Source organism: Schistocerca americana, chromosome 6, assembly GCF_021461395.2.
Source record: "Schistocerca americana isolate TAMUIC-IGC-003095 chromosome 6, iqSchAmer2.1, whole genome shotgun sequence".
Lineage (NCBI taxonomy): Eukaryota > Metazoa > Arthropoda > Insecta > Orthoptera > Acrididae > Schistocerca > Schistocerca americana.
Window position 1 is genome coordinate 427,930,312 of NC_060124.1, and position 18,451 is coordinate 427,948,762.

Genomic DNA, 18,451 nt, shown 5'->3' on the forward strand with positions numbered 1-18,451 from the left:
ACACTTTCTTGTAGTCCTCTCAGTTGAATATTTCCTCACCATTAGATCAATTGTTCAATGATGTGTTTGGTGTCATTATTATAGAAATTTATGACTGTTTTCTTCTTAGTGTCAAGAGGTGAAACATTTGCAGTCATGATGTTGGGATGATACGAACAGAATGTTTCTATCGAGTTTTCCATAGGGAATCAAAAAAACAGTGGTAGAATCACTGAATACCAGAATCACGGAAAGCAAATTTGCTAGAATATAACTCTCTTCTTGAGACATCTGTTGGTTCTTGGGGTAAGTTTTCTATTGGCTTCTAATGTTCTCACAAGAGTTAGCCTATGATTGCTCAACAGATCTTTGGTCATATCATTTTATGTGTAATATCTGTCTGTGGTGACATTGTGTCTTGAATCATGTATAGGGACTGCAATATTTCCCACAGAGAGGTGCTTGATAAAAAATAATAAGACATATGTAAACAAGGAGGAGGGTTTATTATGACCACAGTAGAGATATTCAGAAACAAAAGAAAATGCTTCTCAATAAAAAATAATACAGTTTCTACAACACTAACAGGCATATGCCTGGAAGACACAGTGAAACAATGTAGTGGGCTGTGAAGACTATAGCACTGATAATCCCTAATGACCTGACTGACAGGTATGTCTCAGGGTATCGATGGAAAAGTTGTAGATCCTGCTGCAGTGGTAGATAATCCCTAATGACCTGACTGACAGGTATGTCTCAGGGTATCAATGGAAAAGTTGTAGATCCTGCTGCAGTGGTTTCTGACCAGGCTCTGACTGATGCATTCCTAAGAGCTGGCACACGAACAACCCCAGAGCTACGATGGAGCAAACTGCCAAAAAGTTGGCTTGCGCCACCCTATGTTGCCAGGGTGCAGAGGAATTCATGCCAATCCAGTCCTGCACAGGTGACATGGCAGAAGAAATAGGTCCATGGCACAGAGGCCTTTTGGTGGCACTTGTCGTGCCATCTGTCATTCTTGTTGTGATCAAAACAGGTTGGGAAGGCAATCCCTTCAGGAAATGGCAGGTACATGGCAGGAATGACCAGGCATTTCACCTCAGCTGCAGCTGAATTTGATTGTTGTGTGCCACCATTTCTTTTTCCTGCCAATAACATATCTGTGAGCATATGCATAAGGACTTCGTGCTTCTAAGATTTTTCATTCATGAAGAGTTTGGAGGGAGACTTACCCCAGAGCAATGACAACATTTCACAGATAACAGTGTACCTCCAAGCAGAATAGTATCTTGGCAGTAATTCATTCATTTCATCAAATATTTCTCATATTTCAGCATGTTCCCTGCACGTGTTTCACATGTTTCTATCATTAAATCTTACTGTTCTAGTAAGCTACTGGAATCCAGTTCAGCTCTTGGTAGCAGTATAAACAAACCTTAGAAAAGTCTTATCAAAAATTTATAAAAGGTGACCTACCGTTATCCCCCTCCCTACCCCAAAATAATAAGTATTATGAATTATGAATTCAAGTCTGTATTTTTCGAATGATTCTCTTCCTGTTGCTACTTTACCTTCATTTCTACTGCCTTCTCATTCTTTTGCTACATTTTACAATACTCGCATTGTAATATGAGGCACTTTGGACATATAAACTTTCCCAGTGCTTGTAACATATTTGTCTTACTTCACTAGCTGCATCATCATCATCAACTGCAGGTGCCTGGGGTTCATCTCCGTAGTTTGTTTGTACTCTATCACTGTCTGCATCCTTGGACACAATACATTCCTCTTCAGCTTCACTCTGCAGTGGTTGTTCACCAACGTGTAACAGTGTGCAAGACATGAAGCGTTTACACTCAGCAGTAGTATTACTGACACTGCTTTATTCTTTGCCTTTTGAGAATTCTGTTACTGATTTTCTTGTTACTGAATTATCAGATTGTAGTTTACATGCACATATGCAATTAAACATTGCAATAAAGTTAATTTATTGCCAACTGCAACATTTTTGGTGCCCTTGATGCGATCTTGGATGCCAACTGACACAATCTCAGGTGACAATCAAAGTCAACTGATGTGATATCCTTACTGTTCCATTCCAAACATCAAATGTAAACCAACCAGGCCAGCCATGTGCCATCTGTTTACTATACTCTGTACATCGAGAGAAGAGCTCTGACAGCTGGCAGCGCAGTTGCCAATATTTGACACGGACGGGCAGCGAGCCTTCGGCCCGCGGCAACACTCGGCTCCTTCAGAACCTAACAATGCTAAGACATTCATTGCAGCATTCTGCTGACCGATGTAGTCCTTGATGGAACATTTTTCACATGCACTACCAGTGTTTGTCACCTTCCATAACCACACACACAGATTTCATGCCAGTGTGATATCTTTTGACACGTAAATACTGTACTTGATTGTATAACAATAAAATAAAAATTATTACCATCATTTAAAAAAATTACCATGACTATGGTTCCAGCCAAAATAAAAATTACAAACGATCAGATTTTTAATATTAACAAGGTAAAGCAAACTGCAGAATGTTACGTGTAAAATATAAAATTTTTCATGTGGGAGAACAGAAACCCCAAGATCATTGTCATCTGATTGGTCATCTCTCATCACGACCACATAGTCTTCGGTATCTTCGCTGCTGCTGTCCTCATCACCTGATAAAGAAATTACAATATTATGAATGGATTCTTCTCTTACACCTTCTTCTATGTTTGATCTTGTAATCTCTTTCCACATGTGGTTCACAATGTTCTTCTAATCTCATTTATCAGCCTTACAGCCTCATTTACCAGCCTTTCTATGTCTCGCAAAGTACAGGTTTTGTTTCGCTCCGCAACATCTGCTTTTAATTGAGCCCGAATGAGTTCAATTGTGTCGTAATGGCAGTGGCACAGTGGAAGATGAATAACTTTGTGGCCATGGTTCTCTGCCAATGTATCAATCACATAATGCACCTTCTGTGGCTTGTATCATTTCACTAATTCCAGAAGTTCCGCTTTCCACATATTCTGTTCAAAGCCTATTATCTTTCAACCAGCTGACTATTTTGCCTCTCCTTGCAGCAGCCGTTGGTGTCTTATTTAATTGGTACAGAATGGTACAGTGCATTGTCCATTACAAAAACACTACCAGAACTGACGTTTGGTAGCAAACGAGTAATGAACCAGTCCTTGAATGTATTTGCATTGATCTCCTTATGATAGTCAACAGTTGTTTTTGACTGAAACATCATCATAGCACTGGACACAAAACCTTTCATAGAGCCACCATGAAATATAATTAGTCACCCTCCCTTACCAGTTGGCACACTCATAGTTCCGCGGTGTGTGTCATCTGTCCATGCGATGGAACGTGCATGATGCATGCTGACACATGTTTTGTCAATCCATATTACATTTTCCGTATTCACTGCTCACAACTTGCGCAGGAAATGACATCTACAAGCTACAATGTCTCTGTGTTCCATTAGTACCTTTCGCCCTGAGAACTTTTACCAACGGAAGCCAATTTTTTTCAAAACAATGGAGAGACTAGTCGTCCTGCCTGTGAACAAACTACTGTCCAACAGTGATGCCATCAACTTTTTAAGTGTCGGATACTCCTTCCTGCTGTAGTCCGCATGTATGTGTTGCCTGATAGCACTTTCGCCAAAGTTTGCTGTTTCAGTCACACGACACGATCTCTTCCTTGACTTTCCAAGAGTCAGAAATAACAGGGCTTGCAGCTGAATTGGCAGTCTCTTTATCATTTGTGACTCTCTTCACTGTTGCTGTAGAGATGTTCAATGCTTCTGCTGCTCTGTCAATCATTTTACTCACTGATATCAAAGACCCACCATTGTCCCTTCCCTTTCAGAGTAAACATGCAATCTGTATATAAATTCACGTGCTTGGTATTTCAGCATATAGTCTGTCTGTTAACTCAAGAGCGAGCAGCACTTTTGATGGGGGAAGAACGCTGCCACTGGCCTACAGGGGCACCCAAAATCTGTTGCCCGTTACCTGTCTAGCACTGTAGATCGGCATGCAGTGATGTACGTCACTTCTGTTTGTATAATCTTAGTTGCCAGTGACAACAGTTAACTTTGTATACTTACTGATATACTTCGATTTCCGGAAGTGATGGATAATCGACTAGCATTGCAAGAAAATGTGCAGAATATAAGGAAGAGGAGGTATATGCGGAGTAACGAGCATTCGATCATCTCTAATGTTATTACATCGTGTATTAAAGAGGCGACCCAAAAAGAACTGTTGGCTAATATCACCAATCCCAATCAAAGGGCTCCAATTTATACAAATGTCAGGCTCGTCCAATAGGACACATAAGGAAGGAACGCGAAAATAAGCCGCATAGTTTAGTGGAACCGCCACGAAGGAAAACATAATCTTGGGAAGAAACCAATCGTTATAGACAGTTTCAAAATCACGTAAAACCTTTTATGCTTATGGAACACTAAATCTCTATCTCGGTCACTATTCAACTGATTCTGAGACATATTGCTTGAAATTTGTGCGCAATAGCTATTCTAAGCACTGCTGAAATTTTCTTCGAAACATGTACATCGATTGTGGACATCTAAGCAAAAAGCTTGACATACGAGATGCGTTCATGTATTAATCTTTTTTTTAGGTAAGAACTGTATTTGTTAATCTACAGCAATGTTATCCTCTTCAAAATATTCCCCATTACTTACTATATAGTGCCAGTGCTTTTTCCAATTCCCGAAATTCTTTACGAGCTGTTTCTTCCACATAGTTTATAGGTCTCTTAACAGCGCATTTTTAATCTCATCCATGCTTTTAAAACTGCTGTCCTTTAAGACCTGCTTTGAAATGTTTATACCACTTGTATGCCCTTGGTTCACTTATAACAGGCTCACCATAAGCAATACTTAACATTTCTAAAAATGTCATACATTTCATTCCATTCCTATAACAAAATTTAATACAGACTCTGTAATCTATTTTTATACAAAACAAATAATCGTTGATGCTACCAAAACACATGTACCCTTTTTGAAAGCTGACAACAGAGTAAATACCTAATATGCATAACGATGTACACATACTTTTGAGACATGTTTACGGAGACAGTGACAAAAAAGTAGTGCAAATCGGACTAATGCAACATGCAAAGTTATAAATTTATGCTTACTTTTTAAACACTTATCGTGTTGCAAAAATTGTTAAGTTTCAATGCAGTCCTTCAAAGAAAATTTCTACCTTTTAGTAGAAACACAAAGTGAGAACAAGCCTCAAATTCTACAGATTGATTGCATTATATGGGATTCGTTTTACAAATAGCAATAGAGGAACGTACAATACATTCACATGAACAGGAATTCGGTTCTATGTTTGTAGTATAATCCTGACTCCCATTCTTATCTTAATATTATTTACTCAATAATGTTGTGTTTTAGAAGAAGCTATCGTTTTCTGTGTTGCTTATGGTTTTAATACATTTGTCTAAAAATGAACGCAGCCGAGACGTATCTGTACACGGCATCACCACAGATTCAAAGTGCGCACCGCGGCATGGGTGGTACTAAATTGTGAAACAGCCTGTAGAAGCGCCTTGTGATGTAGCAGGATTGGCAGAGTGGAGACTCGCTCGCTCGCTCTTCAGTTTACCGACAGACTATAGCTCCTTTCCCAAAAGCCCTCTTCTCTGCACTACAGGCAGCCATTTTCACTTGCACACACTTTTCCACTTATACAAACAGCAAGAACTCACAGAAGTAGCAGAATGCACACATATACACACAAACCTGAACGCAGCATGTGGAACAACCGACTGAAAACAGCGGTCACCCAGCACTATGGCAACACTGGGGCGATGCCGCGGTAATATAAATAAGAGCTCACAATCGGACTGGTCATTGTGGGTGCCGAAGCACATGCACCATGGCTGCATCAGCTGTCAGAGCTCTTCTCTCGCCATATTGAGTATATATCACCAACTCATTTCGACCTCACGCCATCCATGTATTGAATGAAAGCATAGTCGGACACAACACAGTCCATCAATGTGCCCCCAAATACTTTGATAACTGCCTCACAGTTAAACCACCACCTTTATCACATCAGAACACAGTTCTATGGTTCACACAGCTCGAGAGTCAACTTACACTCACCATCATCATGGCTGATGAAGCCAAATACGGCTATGTTGTCGACACACTACATGAAGAAATTGCTATCAAGGTGCAAGGTTTTTAGCCTTACTGCAGTGCACTGAGTGTTACATGACTCTTAAGAATGCCATGATCATCCACCTTTTGCAATCCGAGGCAAATCATCTCGAGAAATTGCTGCTAGCAGGAATTTTCAGACAGCACTCTCTTGCAGCTGCTACATGAGCTACAGACATTATCAAGCAATGCCATGAACAACAACACCCTGAGAAACATCTGGTTGCCACGTTTCTCTCCAGACACACAAAAGATTCTCACAGTATGCACCTGAGACCTACATGCATTAGCTTAAGCCACAAATCATATAGCATAAATGTACCCGTCTGCTGTGGTAGCAACTGTCGGCTCGCAGTAAGACTTTGTTACTGCATCACTACAGATCAGATCACAGAGCTTATTGCATAAGGTGCTGCTCTACAAACATGGTATTCCGGTCACTGACCTCAAATACATCACTCACCAACAAAAGGCCTTCATCACCAAAAATTTGCTGGTACAACAAGTGATTTTGATCATGTGATATGCTCACTCAACCAAGGTCTACGCCATAAGTTAGAAGTGCAGTTTATCGTAGCAAACATCACACATCCTATACTCAGAGCTGACTTTCAATAATATTAAGGCCTGCTACGAGATCTTCACATTGTCAGCTCCCCAAAACGTGTCTAGGTGTCACCAATTTCTACTATCATTGTATGTATAATCAAGCGCTGTTGATCACTACACTGAATTACATTCCATGCAGCTCGCCTAGGCCACGTGACAGGCTGTTGTGGAGTAATGAAGCTGAGAGTTTTCAACAGTGTGAAAACTGCTATCACCAACGTTGCTCAGTTAGTGCACCCTGTCCCACAAGCACCACTTGTCTTAATTGTTGACATGTCAGCAATAGCAATAGGTGGCACACTACTACAACAAATATATCAAAAGTGGCAAACCTTGACGTTCTATGCAGCAGAAAAGCTATCTACATCACAACGTCTAAATATATACCCTGCAAACCACCATAAGTGCATGGCAGAGGGTACGTCCCATTGTACCAGTTACTACAGTTTCTTCCCATTCCAGTTATGTGTGGAGTGTGGAAAGAATGATTGTCTCAATGCCTCTGCATGCGCAATTAATTATTCTAATCTCACAGTCTCTATTCACGAATATGTAGGGGGTTGTAGTATATTTCTGGTCATCATTTAGAGCCAGTTCTTGAAACTTTGTTAACAAATTTCTTCGGTATAGTGTAAATCTATCTTCAAGAGTCCTCCAGTTCAGTTTCTTCAGTATCTCTGTGACACTCTCCCAGGGATCAAACAAATCTGTGAATATTCGTGCTGCCCTTCTCTGTATATATTCAATATTCCCTGTTAGGCCTATTTTGTAGAGGTCCCACACATTAGAAAAATATTCTAGAACTAGTCGCGCAAGTAATTCGTAAGCAATTTCCTTTGTAGACTGATTGTATTTCTCAAGTATTCTACCAATAAACCACAGTCTACCACCTGCTTTACCCATGATTGAGCCTATGTTATCATTCCATTTCTTATCTCTTCAATGTGTTACACACGTGAGTTGGCCAAGTCAAACAGTGACTCACTGATATTTTGGTCATAGGCTACTATGTTTTTCCAGTTGTGAAGTGCACAATTTTACATTTCCGAACATACAGAGCAAGTTGTCAATCTCTGCACCTGCTGCACAAAGCTGCTCTATGTATGACTGCGAGCTGTATGTGGCATAAGCTTCAGTTAGGAAATTCAGGCACATGGTCGAAGGTGAACATTTTACTCTCATCACAGACCACAAAACACTGCCTTCCGTCAATGTCCAGACAAAGCAGCACCATGCCAGCACCTTTATTGCTTATTTCTTAGAGAGTTTACAACCAATATCAACCATGTTGAGGAAGAACTCAATATCCTAGTGGATGCTCTCTCTCACACTGAATTTATTTCAAGCACAACTGATTAGAGGCGCTAGCCTTGGTGCAAGAAGCTGACAACGAGCTTCGTGATTTATTGGCACAGTCATCCAGTTTTCAGCTCTGTCGTACCAAAGTGGGACTGACGAATATGCTATTGTACCATGACATCTCCATGGTGAAGCCAAGACTCTTTGTGACTGATGGTTTTCAACAGCCTGTCTTATCTTGAGGTGCACACTACAGCACACTTGGTGTAATGAAGTTTTGTGTGACCTAACATCAACAGATACTGCAAGCATTTGTTCACCAACACATGGCCAGTCAGCGAAATCACATCACACATCATGTTAGTGCACCCTGTGGCACATTAATTCCACTAAACAAGTGATTCATTGATGTCCATACAGACATCACTGGACCATTGCCTCCATCTGAGGGATGTAACTACTGTCTCACCACTGTTAACTGATTCATTTGCAGGCTTGAGGTCTCCCCCTTATCCGACATCACAACCAAGACAGCCGCAATGACATTCTTTTGGCATACCATTGTGCATTATCACTGAGCAGACCAGGCAGTTTGAATCCTACCTGTTAAAGGCACTTGCCACCCTGTTAGGCACAAAGAGCATCTGGACAACGGTTTACCACCCTGCAGTGAATGATTTGGGGAAAGCCTACGTCATCAGTGTAAACCATCTCTTCAGTGCCCTGAGTCCCAATGCTGGACTAAGTTGCTACCGGTTGTCCTGGGCCTCAACACAGTCATCAAGGACGATCTGAAAGCAACTGGCCTTATCTATGGACAGCCAATCTGACTGCCCAGTGAGTTCCTTGCAATATGCTCAAAACTCCCATCAATATGTCAGATTTTGTTAGCAAGGTGCACTCGCAAATAAAGCAACTACATCCTACTGCATCAAGAAACCAAGAGACTCGCCACCTTTTTGTTTTTGCCAACTTGTCGAAGTGCTGTCAAATATTTGTTCTGCTCAATACCATCCACAGGCCTTGGCAGCCACCGTATGATGGGCAGCACCCAGTACTTAGCAGAGGACAAAATATTTCACGTCGATGTTGTGGGTACCCCCACAACAATTTCCATCGACGGACTGAAACCCATTTTCAGTGCAAATTGCCTGCCACACCACCTACAGACAAGACTGAATCATGTATCACTCCATCATCCATCGTCGACAAGCCAGCACAGACATTGAGTGCTACTCCTGATGGCTCCACAGCAGAAAGACCTGTCGTCACTTATTAGTGGGGTGGTAGTAGGGTTTTGAATGTAGTTTAGCATGATACTAACTGCATATATTTATTTTCTCGTTGCTGAATTCTTGGACTGAATTTTACATGCACACATGCAATTAAATGTTGCAATAAAGCTAATTTATCCTGAACTGTAATATTTTTGGCCATACTGACTTAGGTGCTAACTGACGTAATGTCAGATGACAACAGACACAAGCTGATGAGATATCCATAGTGTTCCATTCTGAACATCAAGTGCAAATCCAATCACACCAGCCGCATGCCATCTGCATACTACATCATCGACTCATTTTGAACATCAAGCACCAGTCCACTATTCTTCACATATATGCAATCAAATGTTGTCATAAAGTTAACTTATCCTGAACTGCAACAACTCAACACTTTATCAGTACAATCAAACTGAATTTCAGAAACTGTAAATTCTTCTAAAATCCATAACATTTCGCTCTCGGTAAGTAATCACTGATACATTTTCAATCACAGTTGTATCCAACACTAGACAAAATGAAACTGAAGAAGAGAGAACATAAAATAAATTCAAGTTACATCACCATACATCATGAACCGTAGCGAAATGGATCATGCTCATTGTTGAGACCATTGTTGCTATGTACACAGACAAACTTTATGTCTACAGCCCAGTCTGTGTAATATGATCCCTGTCAGTTCCAGTGAGCTGGACGCATCTGCTTCACGCACCCATCTCAACCAACCATGTAAGGTGGTTTTGTAAACATCTCTATAACAATGCTTCAGTGCTGCCAGAGCTCTATAGATGGCTACTGCTTTCGCCTGCAGCCATCTGCACTTTGCAGTTGAAAGATGGCAACAGCACTGCCACCTGTCAGGGATCATCTCATGCCAACTTGACTACAGGCATCTTATACTACCACAATGGAATTATGTACTGAATAAAACTTTCTTTGTAAAAGGTCACATGAACTTCAATTACAGTTAAATTTTCGGATAAAGTTTATTTCACATTTTAGCTTGAGATTGCATTTTATTCCTTGCCTGTCTCATTTCAAATTGTGTAAGTACTTGTAATTTCCTTAAAAATGTACATTTATACACTTCATATTGTGTTAGGCACTGTTGGCTGCAGCTGTCTAGGTGTCGCTGATGTGGGTCTGTTTTTTTCACTTGCGGTGAGGTATGGCATCTCATTGATGTTAATTTTTGATCTTTTATTATTCTGACTGACACATATTACAGTACTGGTTTTTAAATGGAGAAGGTTGCATGTTTCCTTATATGGTTTACCTGTTATTAGGCCACAAATTGCAATGTTTTCTTGTAATGGAAATCAATGTCTCTGCTCTCTTTCTTGTACATTTTTCAATTTTATATTTACAGATCTATTTGAAATTTCAATTTTGCCATGTAATACTGCTTTTAACAGTTTGATTGACATTTATGTACTGAGCTATTTTAATCTGTATCACTTTCTGTGTTCAAATTTCAGCCACTTTGGGATGTTGCAGCTATGGCCTTGTTAGTACAACATGATTCCAGTATTATGTTACGTAACGCATGCACTTTTTAATAAGTGATGTCAAATAAAAATTATCCTTGAGGCCACAGGCATACTGTCACTAATGACAACCAAAGGGAAATTTTTTTACCTCATAACATGTTGAATTGCCTATGTCAGGCAGGCACTGGAGTAGTACTGTGTATTCGTTTTAATAGGTAAGTTTCTCAGCTTCACTGCTTTGTTTCAATGTGTTTGTTTTAATATGTTGTCTTATATTCTATGTTTAACACCACAGACTTGATGATGGGATCTCCCAAAATGTGTCATGAGGTGATTGAGGTGATATTTGGTGATCAAGATAAGTTTATTACCATAATATTGTCGATCAGTTAAATTCATAGTGCCAAGATTGCAGCATTTGCCATAATTAAAAATATATATATATATATATATATATATATATATATATATATATATATATAATGGAAGGAAACATTCCACGTGGGAAAAATTATATATAAAAAAACAAAGATGAGGTGACTTACCGAACAAAAGCGCTGGCAGGTCGATAGACACACAAACAAACACAAACACACACACAAAATTCAAGCTTTCGCAACAAACTGTTGCCTCATCAGGAAAGAGGGAAGGAGAGGGGAAGACGAAAGGAAGTGGGTTTTAAGGGAGAGGGTAAGGAGTCATTCCAATCCCGGGAGCGGAAAGACTTACCTTAGGGGGAAAAAAGGACAGGTATACACTCGCACACACGCACATATCCATCCACACATACAGACACAAGCAGACATATTTCAAATATGTCTGCTTGTGTCTGTATGTGTGGATGGATATGTGCGTGTGTGCGAGTGTATACCTGTCCTTTTTTCCCCCTAAGGTAAGTCTTTCCGCTCCCGGGATTGGAATGACTCCTTACCCTCTCCCTTAAAACCCACTTCCTTTCGTCTTCCCCTCTCCTTCCCTCTTTCCTGATGAGGCAACAGTTTGTTGCGAAAGCTTGAATTTTGTGTGTGTGTTTGTGTTTGTTTGTGTGTCTATCGACCTGCCAGCGCTTTTGTTCGGTAAGTCACCTCATCTTTGTTTTTATATATATATATATATATATATATATATATATATATATATTTTTTTTTTTTTTTTTTTTTTTTTGAATACTAATACTACTCACTGCAAGGAGGAGGCATTGAGAAGCAGACAGGCAAGTCTGTAAGTAGACTATTGGGTAATATATTGGATAAAGTCCTCCTTCAGATATAGAAAAACACACACACACACACACACACACACACACACACACAGAGAGAGAGAGAGAGAGAGAGAGAGAGAGAGAGAGAGAGGGAGAGAGAGAGAGAGAGAGGCACTGTCATCTCTGGTTGATGTATGCCATTTTTAAAATAAACAAATGATTTGGAAGGAATATGGACTAAAGACCACAATGCCATGATTGCTCAAAAATTTCCATGGCTCAGGTACAATAATCACTTCTGTCTTCTTTTCGTCTTCTACGTTTTCACCAATCACCCATTTACACTCTGTTGAAACTAATCTCTCACTTTCGTTCCCTGCCTGACTTGCCAATCTTGGAGAAGACCTTCTCTATCATAACCCAACTGTTCATCAAAGTGATCTACACATAATAAAAGTGACTCTACATCTGGTCATAGCAGTTCAATGTTAAAATGATCAGCAAAAAATTTAGTGATTTTACAGTAAAAAACTGATGTTCTCGGTAAAGAACCAACTTCATAAATTTCCTCAATTACTGTATTGAGCTGAAGTAAAATAATTATTTATTAATAAACAAATATAATACCTCTTGAAACTGTGGCATGCCGAACATTTCCATTTTGAAATGAGGAGGAATGGTCAATAACCACTTTATGGAATCTACATCACAGATGTTAGAAAGCATCATTTCAGGAAGTGATGTAAGGAATTGTTCTGTTATATTTTGTCTGTTATGTTCAAATTCTTCTTTCATTTTCTCCAATTGTTGTCTCTGTAACAACAAAAATTAAAATTCTATAGTCTTATAACAACAAAACTGGTGACCTCGTGTGTCAACCTCTGTTCAAAAGATAACTTGGTCCCCAACATGTAATTGTTATTATCCTAACCAAAACTTGGTACCCAATGCATTATTTTTAAGTTTGCACCTTTTCATTGCAAACTACCTTTTTCTGAGTTAATGGTTTAGTAACAAATAAATGCAAAAATTCAGTGTTACAGATGTGCACGTACAAAAATATTTTGAAAAGTTCACACTCTCTACAAAACATTTACCCTTTTCTGCCCTCTGTCTTACATTTTCACATTTGAGGCAAACAAATTATTCAGATTCAAAAGCTAAACATGTGATATAATTACTGGTGTAGTTTCTCATTTACCAGTAGTTGTATGTACAATACATAACTGCTCATCCGAGACTGCTCTAGTAACTCTTCACCATCTCTGTTGAGTGATTAATCACAACACCTAAGGCTCCTATGTAATGGGTCCACTGCTTTACCCTAGAATTCTTGCATGTGCATATTGCATTCAAGCACTACTTGGTCAGATGCACTTCTATGAATACTCTCTAATTCTTCAGAGGGTTAGGAACACTTACACCCTTCCAAAAATGTCTTTATTTAGAAAGCCTGACAAAAAAGGAATTTTCTCTTGTTCTGAAAAAAATGCCTTAAATGCCCATACAAGTGCACCTTCCTGAAGGCCTGCCTCCCTATCAAACATATTAAATTTACAAGCTTCAGTGAAGTCAATCTGTGGGAACCTCAGAGTTTTACACATTATCACATCACTTGTGTTAAATGCCTACACAAGTGCAACTTACAAAAGGCCTCCCTTCATATAAAAAATATTAAATTTACAAGCTTAGGTGAAACCAATCTGCATCAAACTCAAACCTTGTGTTGCTAAATTTAATTTGCTTGTTCCTCTTTATGCAATTCTCTGCTACATTTTCACCTTGACATCAGCATCTAAAGCATCATTTTATGAGTTTTCATCGCACAACTACAGCTCTTGGATGAGTAAATATATTTATTTTTCTCTCTCCTAGAGTGCGTCAACTCTTCAGCCAATCTCATTACCATTATTTTGAATACATTTCTCTTACTGAGATTTTGAGTTTGTAGATGGTGCGATAGGATTTCGCAGAAATACAATGTTCCAGAACCAGTTAAAAATTAAATGGTTCTTCATTCAGAAAGTGAAAAAGTATGCAGTTAAAGGAATTCAGTGCATGAAGTGTGACTTTTGGTTGCACGAGAAGTGCGCAAAAGAGTGTCTGAAATTCACAAATGACACTATTCAGTGGACATGCATTGACTGCATGAGTGATAACTTCTGCACTATGCTATAAATACAAATACATTTGTTTCCTTCAAGGCAACATTAATGCTCTGAAAACAGAGTTGTTGTTGCTAAAACACGAAAATGTTGCATTGAAACATAAAAAACACTGCTCATGACAGAACCCCAGTGGTAGTTGAATGTAAATCCACAAATATGCGGTGTTCCAAAAAATGACTGATTGCAAGACAATTCAGTCACCACTGTGGGAAAAAATAATCTAAACATACGGAAGAGCTGAACAAATATAAGTAGACAAGTGTAACACATATTAAAGACAAAAAGAAGTATCATAGTTAAGGCAGAAATATGTGACCCCATGCTAAAAAACATAGTGGTGCCTAATTCCAAAATCAATGTTCGAACAGGAATTTGGATGCACCAACGATATACACATTTCCAGAACACTTTTAAGTTTAGGAGAAAGTGCAACAGATAAGTGTAACTAGGATCACAAAAGTGCTTTTATTCAATAGGTTATATTTAAAAATATTTAGTAACATGCTCACAGATACTTGCACAATTATAAACTATAAAGGTAAGTGATAAGTAGTGAAGGGGTTGATAATTGCTGTTCAGCAATAAGACAGATGAAGTGAAACCATCAAGTGGAAATAATATGCAAAAGCCTATAAATAGGAGTCAAGGTAGATATAGTTTGCAATTAGATTATAAATGGTTCAAATACATCTACATACATACTCTGCAAGCCATCGTATTTTGCATTGGATTACAAATGGTTTAAATACATCTACATACATACTCTGCAAGTCATCGTATGTTCAGTGACAGAAGGTAGCTGGTACCACTACCAGTCATTTGCTTTCCTGTTCCATTCACAAATAGAGCGAGGGAAAAAGATTGTCTGTATGCCTCTGTATGAACCCTAACTTCTCATATCTTGTTTTCATAATCCCCACATGAAATGTACATTGGAGACTGTAGAATCATTCAGTAGTTGTCAGCTTCAAATGATGGTTCTCTAAACTGTCTCAACAGTGTTTCATGAAGAGAGCACTGTCTTTGCTCCAGCAGTTCCCATTTGTGTCCAAGAAGCATCTCCATTGTACTTGTGTGTTGATCAAACTTACCAGTAACAATCCTGCGGCATTCCTCTGAATTACTTCACATTTTTCTCCAATGTGACCCAGAGAGGATCGCAAATATTCAAGTAATACTGAATAATGAGTCACATGAGTGTTCTATAGACCATCTCTTTTTATAGACGAGGTACACTTGATTAAAATCCTCCCAATAAACCAAAGTTGACCACTGCCTTCCCTACTACCATCCTTATATACTTGATACATTTCTTATCAGTTTACACATTTACACCTAGATATTTAATCGCTGCGACAGTGTTAAGTAGCACACTACTAATGCTATACATGAACATTATGGAATAGTTTTCCCCACTCATCTCCATTAACTTACATTTTTCTACCTTCAAACATCACATCATTATCAGCAAACAGTCACATTTTGCTGCTCACCCTGTCTGGCATATCATATATATATACAGAATAAGAGTAGCCCACTAGGGCACTCTTGACGATACCCTTGTCACTGATGAGCATTCGTTATCGAGGACAACGTACTGGGTTTTATTACTTATGGAGTCTTCGAGCCACTCACATTTCTAGGAGGCTATTCCATATGCTTGGTATTCATTAACAATCTGCAGTGGATCACTATGTCAAACACTTTCTGAAAATCTAAGAATACAGAATCTGCTTGTTGGCCTTCACCCATGTTTTGCACAATATTGTGTGAGGAAAGAGCGAACCGAGCTTCACACATGCAATACTTTCTAACCCACTGATTATTTGTGAATAAAGGTTTTTCCATCTCAAGGACATTTATTATATTCAGACTTAGGATATGTTAAAGAAATCTGTTACATACCAATGTTAAGTATCATAGTATTTGTGAGTGGAACAGAAAAGGAAATGACTGGTAGTGGTACAAGGTATCTTCCGTCACAGAACATACAATGGCTTGTAGAGTATGTATGTAAATGTATTTAAACCATTTATAATCCAATGCAAAATACATGGCTTGCAGAGTATACATCTAGATGTATTTAAACCATTTATAATCTAATGCAAAATATATCTACTTTGACTCTTATTTATAGGCTTTTCCGTATTATTTCCACATGATGGTTTCACTTCATCTTTCTTATTGCTATACAACAATTATCAACCCCTTCACTTTTAAACATAACCTATTTGAATGTAAAGTATCAAAATTACAGTCTGTAATTTTGCATGTCTGTCCTTTTACCCTTGTCATATACAGGAGCCACCTGAACTTTTTCCCACTTGCTTGGGACTTTGTGCTGGAAGAGATACCTCATGATAAATGCATGCTAATAAGGGGCCAGTGCCATAGACTACACTCTGTAAAACTGGATTGAGATTTCATCTGGACCTGGTGACTTATTTGTTTTCATGTCTTTTGGTTGCTTCTCTACAATAGGGATGCCTATTATTATGTCCTCCATACATTAGTCTGTGCAACAGTCAAACTATAGCATTAGCAAGTTAATTACACATTCCAAAGATCATCTGAATGACTCTTTCATCAAAATGATGTGGAATGAGTCAGTTTACAGGATATGAACCCATAATTAGTGTTAACATTAATTGACACATTATTTTTTACTCCTATTCATGTCACTCACTTGAAAACGATGTGTTTAACAGGACATCAGTTTTTGAATCAAAACTTGTCCATGTAAAAGAAGGAGTTGTCCAGGAGAAGTGATTTTAAATCAGATTTTAAACTTGCTCTGCTATGCATCAGACATTTTACATTATTGCGCAAATGATCAAAAATTTTTGTTGCTGCATATCGAACTCCTTTCTAAACCACTGGCATTTTTAATAATATGTAATGAAGGTAATTTTTTCCTGTAGTGTTGTAGGTACTGATATCATTGTTCTTCTCACATTGTGATGGATTAGGGACTATTTATGACGAATTTCAGAGGCAAATATATGTATTATGATGGCACATTAAAATGCCTAAATCCTTGAAGAGGTACCTACATAGAGACCACGGACGAGAACTACATACTGTTTTCACTGCCCTTGCACTACCAGTACTTTCACAATTAATAAAATATTCCAAGCTATCATGCCTTGATCAAACGGATTTCACATTAAAACCAAATGTTTCACCTGCATTTGGAGAGGACATTTTTCAAGGGGGATCAATACTTTTTGCGTCTCCGATTCACATGCTGGCTCGCTACTGACTGCACCAAAATTCTCTTTATGTATTCTCCCACACACTGGCATGAAGATACACGCTTCAAATACCTCAGTGCAATAGGCTGTTGTTGGTTGCTGTCGTCCACTATTGCTATCACCAAATAGTGGAAGACCAGCACTTCTTCAGCAATGGGCTCCATATGTTATATAATTTTTACACCCTCCTCCGTCCAATCAAAATTCCTGGGGTTATTAACAACCTCTATGCCTTCTCTGTATAGCCTTTCATGGCACTTGTGGCCGCCAGTACTCCATAAAAATGAATTTGGTGGTTCTCTGACTACACAGTATGTTCTGAAACAGCTGATCCCCGTCAATTGTTGATTGTTAAACACCCCAGGAATTTCAAAAGGAAGGAGGAAGGCATGCAACTGAATGAGGTCTGGACCCAAGTACTGAAGAAGACGTGTACAAGTCTTCCGTCATGGGGTGATAATAATAACGGACGATGGCAACCAACACAGCCAACTCCACTCAGGTATTCACAGCAAGTGACATTATGCCACTGCGCAGGAGCACATGTAAACAAAGTTTTACTGCTGTCAGCAGCGAGCCAGGGTGTGAATCAGATACTCAAAGAATCTATGAACCCCATTGAAAAAGTTCTCTGCAAATGGGAAAGAAATGTCAGGTTTTAATGTGAAATCCATTTGACCACAGCATAACAGTCCGAAATATTTTATTAACTGTGACATTTCTAGCCAAGAAAGTTTACCTTTTACAATTGTACTTTTGTTCTAAGTGATGAGTTATCCCAGAAAATTATTCCATGAGGCCTTATTGAGTGGAAATATGCCATATATGTCAGGAGGCTGATTCATTTGTTTCCAAGCCTAGCAATTAAATGGAGGACAAAAGTAGTTGAACTCAATTGTTTGAGAACCTCAATAATATGCTTCTTCCAGTTCAAGTTTTCGTGTGTACACCGAAAAA

The 18,451-nt window shown here is 38.8% G+C and overlaps 1 protein-coding gene across 1 annotated transcript in view; it reads right to left on the reverse strand.

The window, feature by feature from the left end:
• Positions 1–18,451, reverse strand: part of LOC124620186 (cohesin subunit SA-1-like) — a 184,353-nt gene that overhangs the window by 87,621 nt on the left and 78,281 nt on the right. The window contains exons 4-5 of the mRNA XM_047146856.1: positions 12,700–12,885; positions 1,664–1,780 (exon numbers count right to left, since the gene is read on the reverse strand). Coding sequence (XP_047002812.1) covers positions 1,664–1,780; positions 12,700–12,885 — 303 coding nt within the window. The remainder of the gene's footprint in view (positions 1–1,663; positions 1,781–12,699; positions 12,886–18,451) is intronic.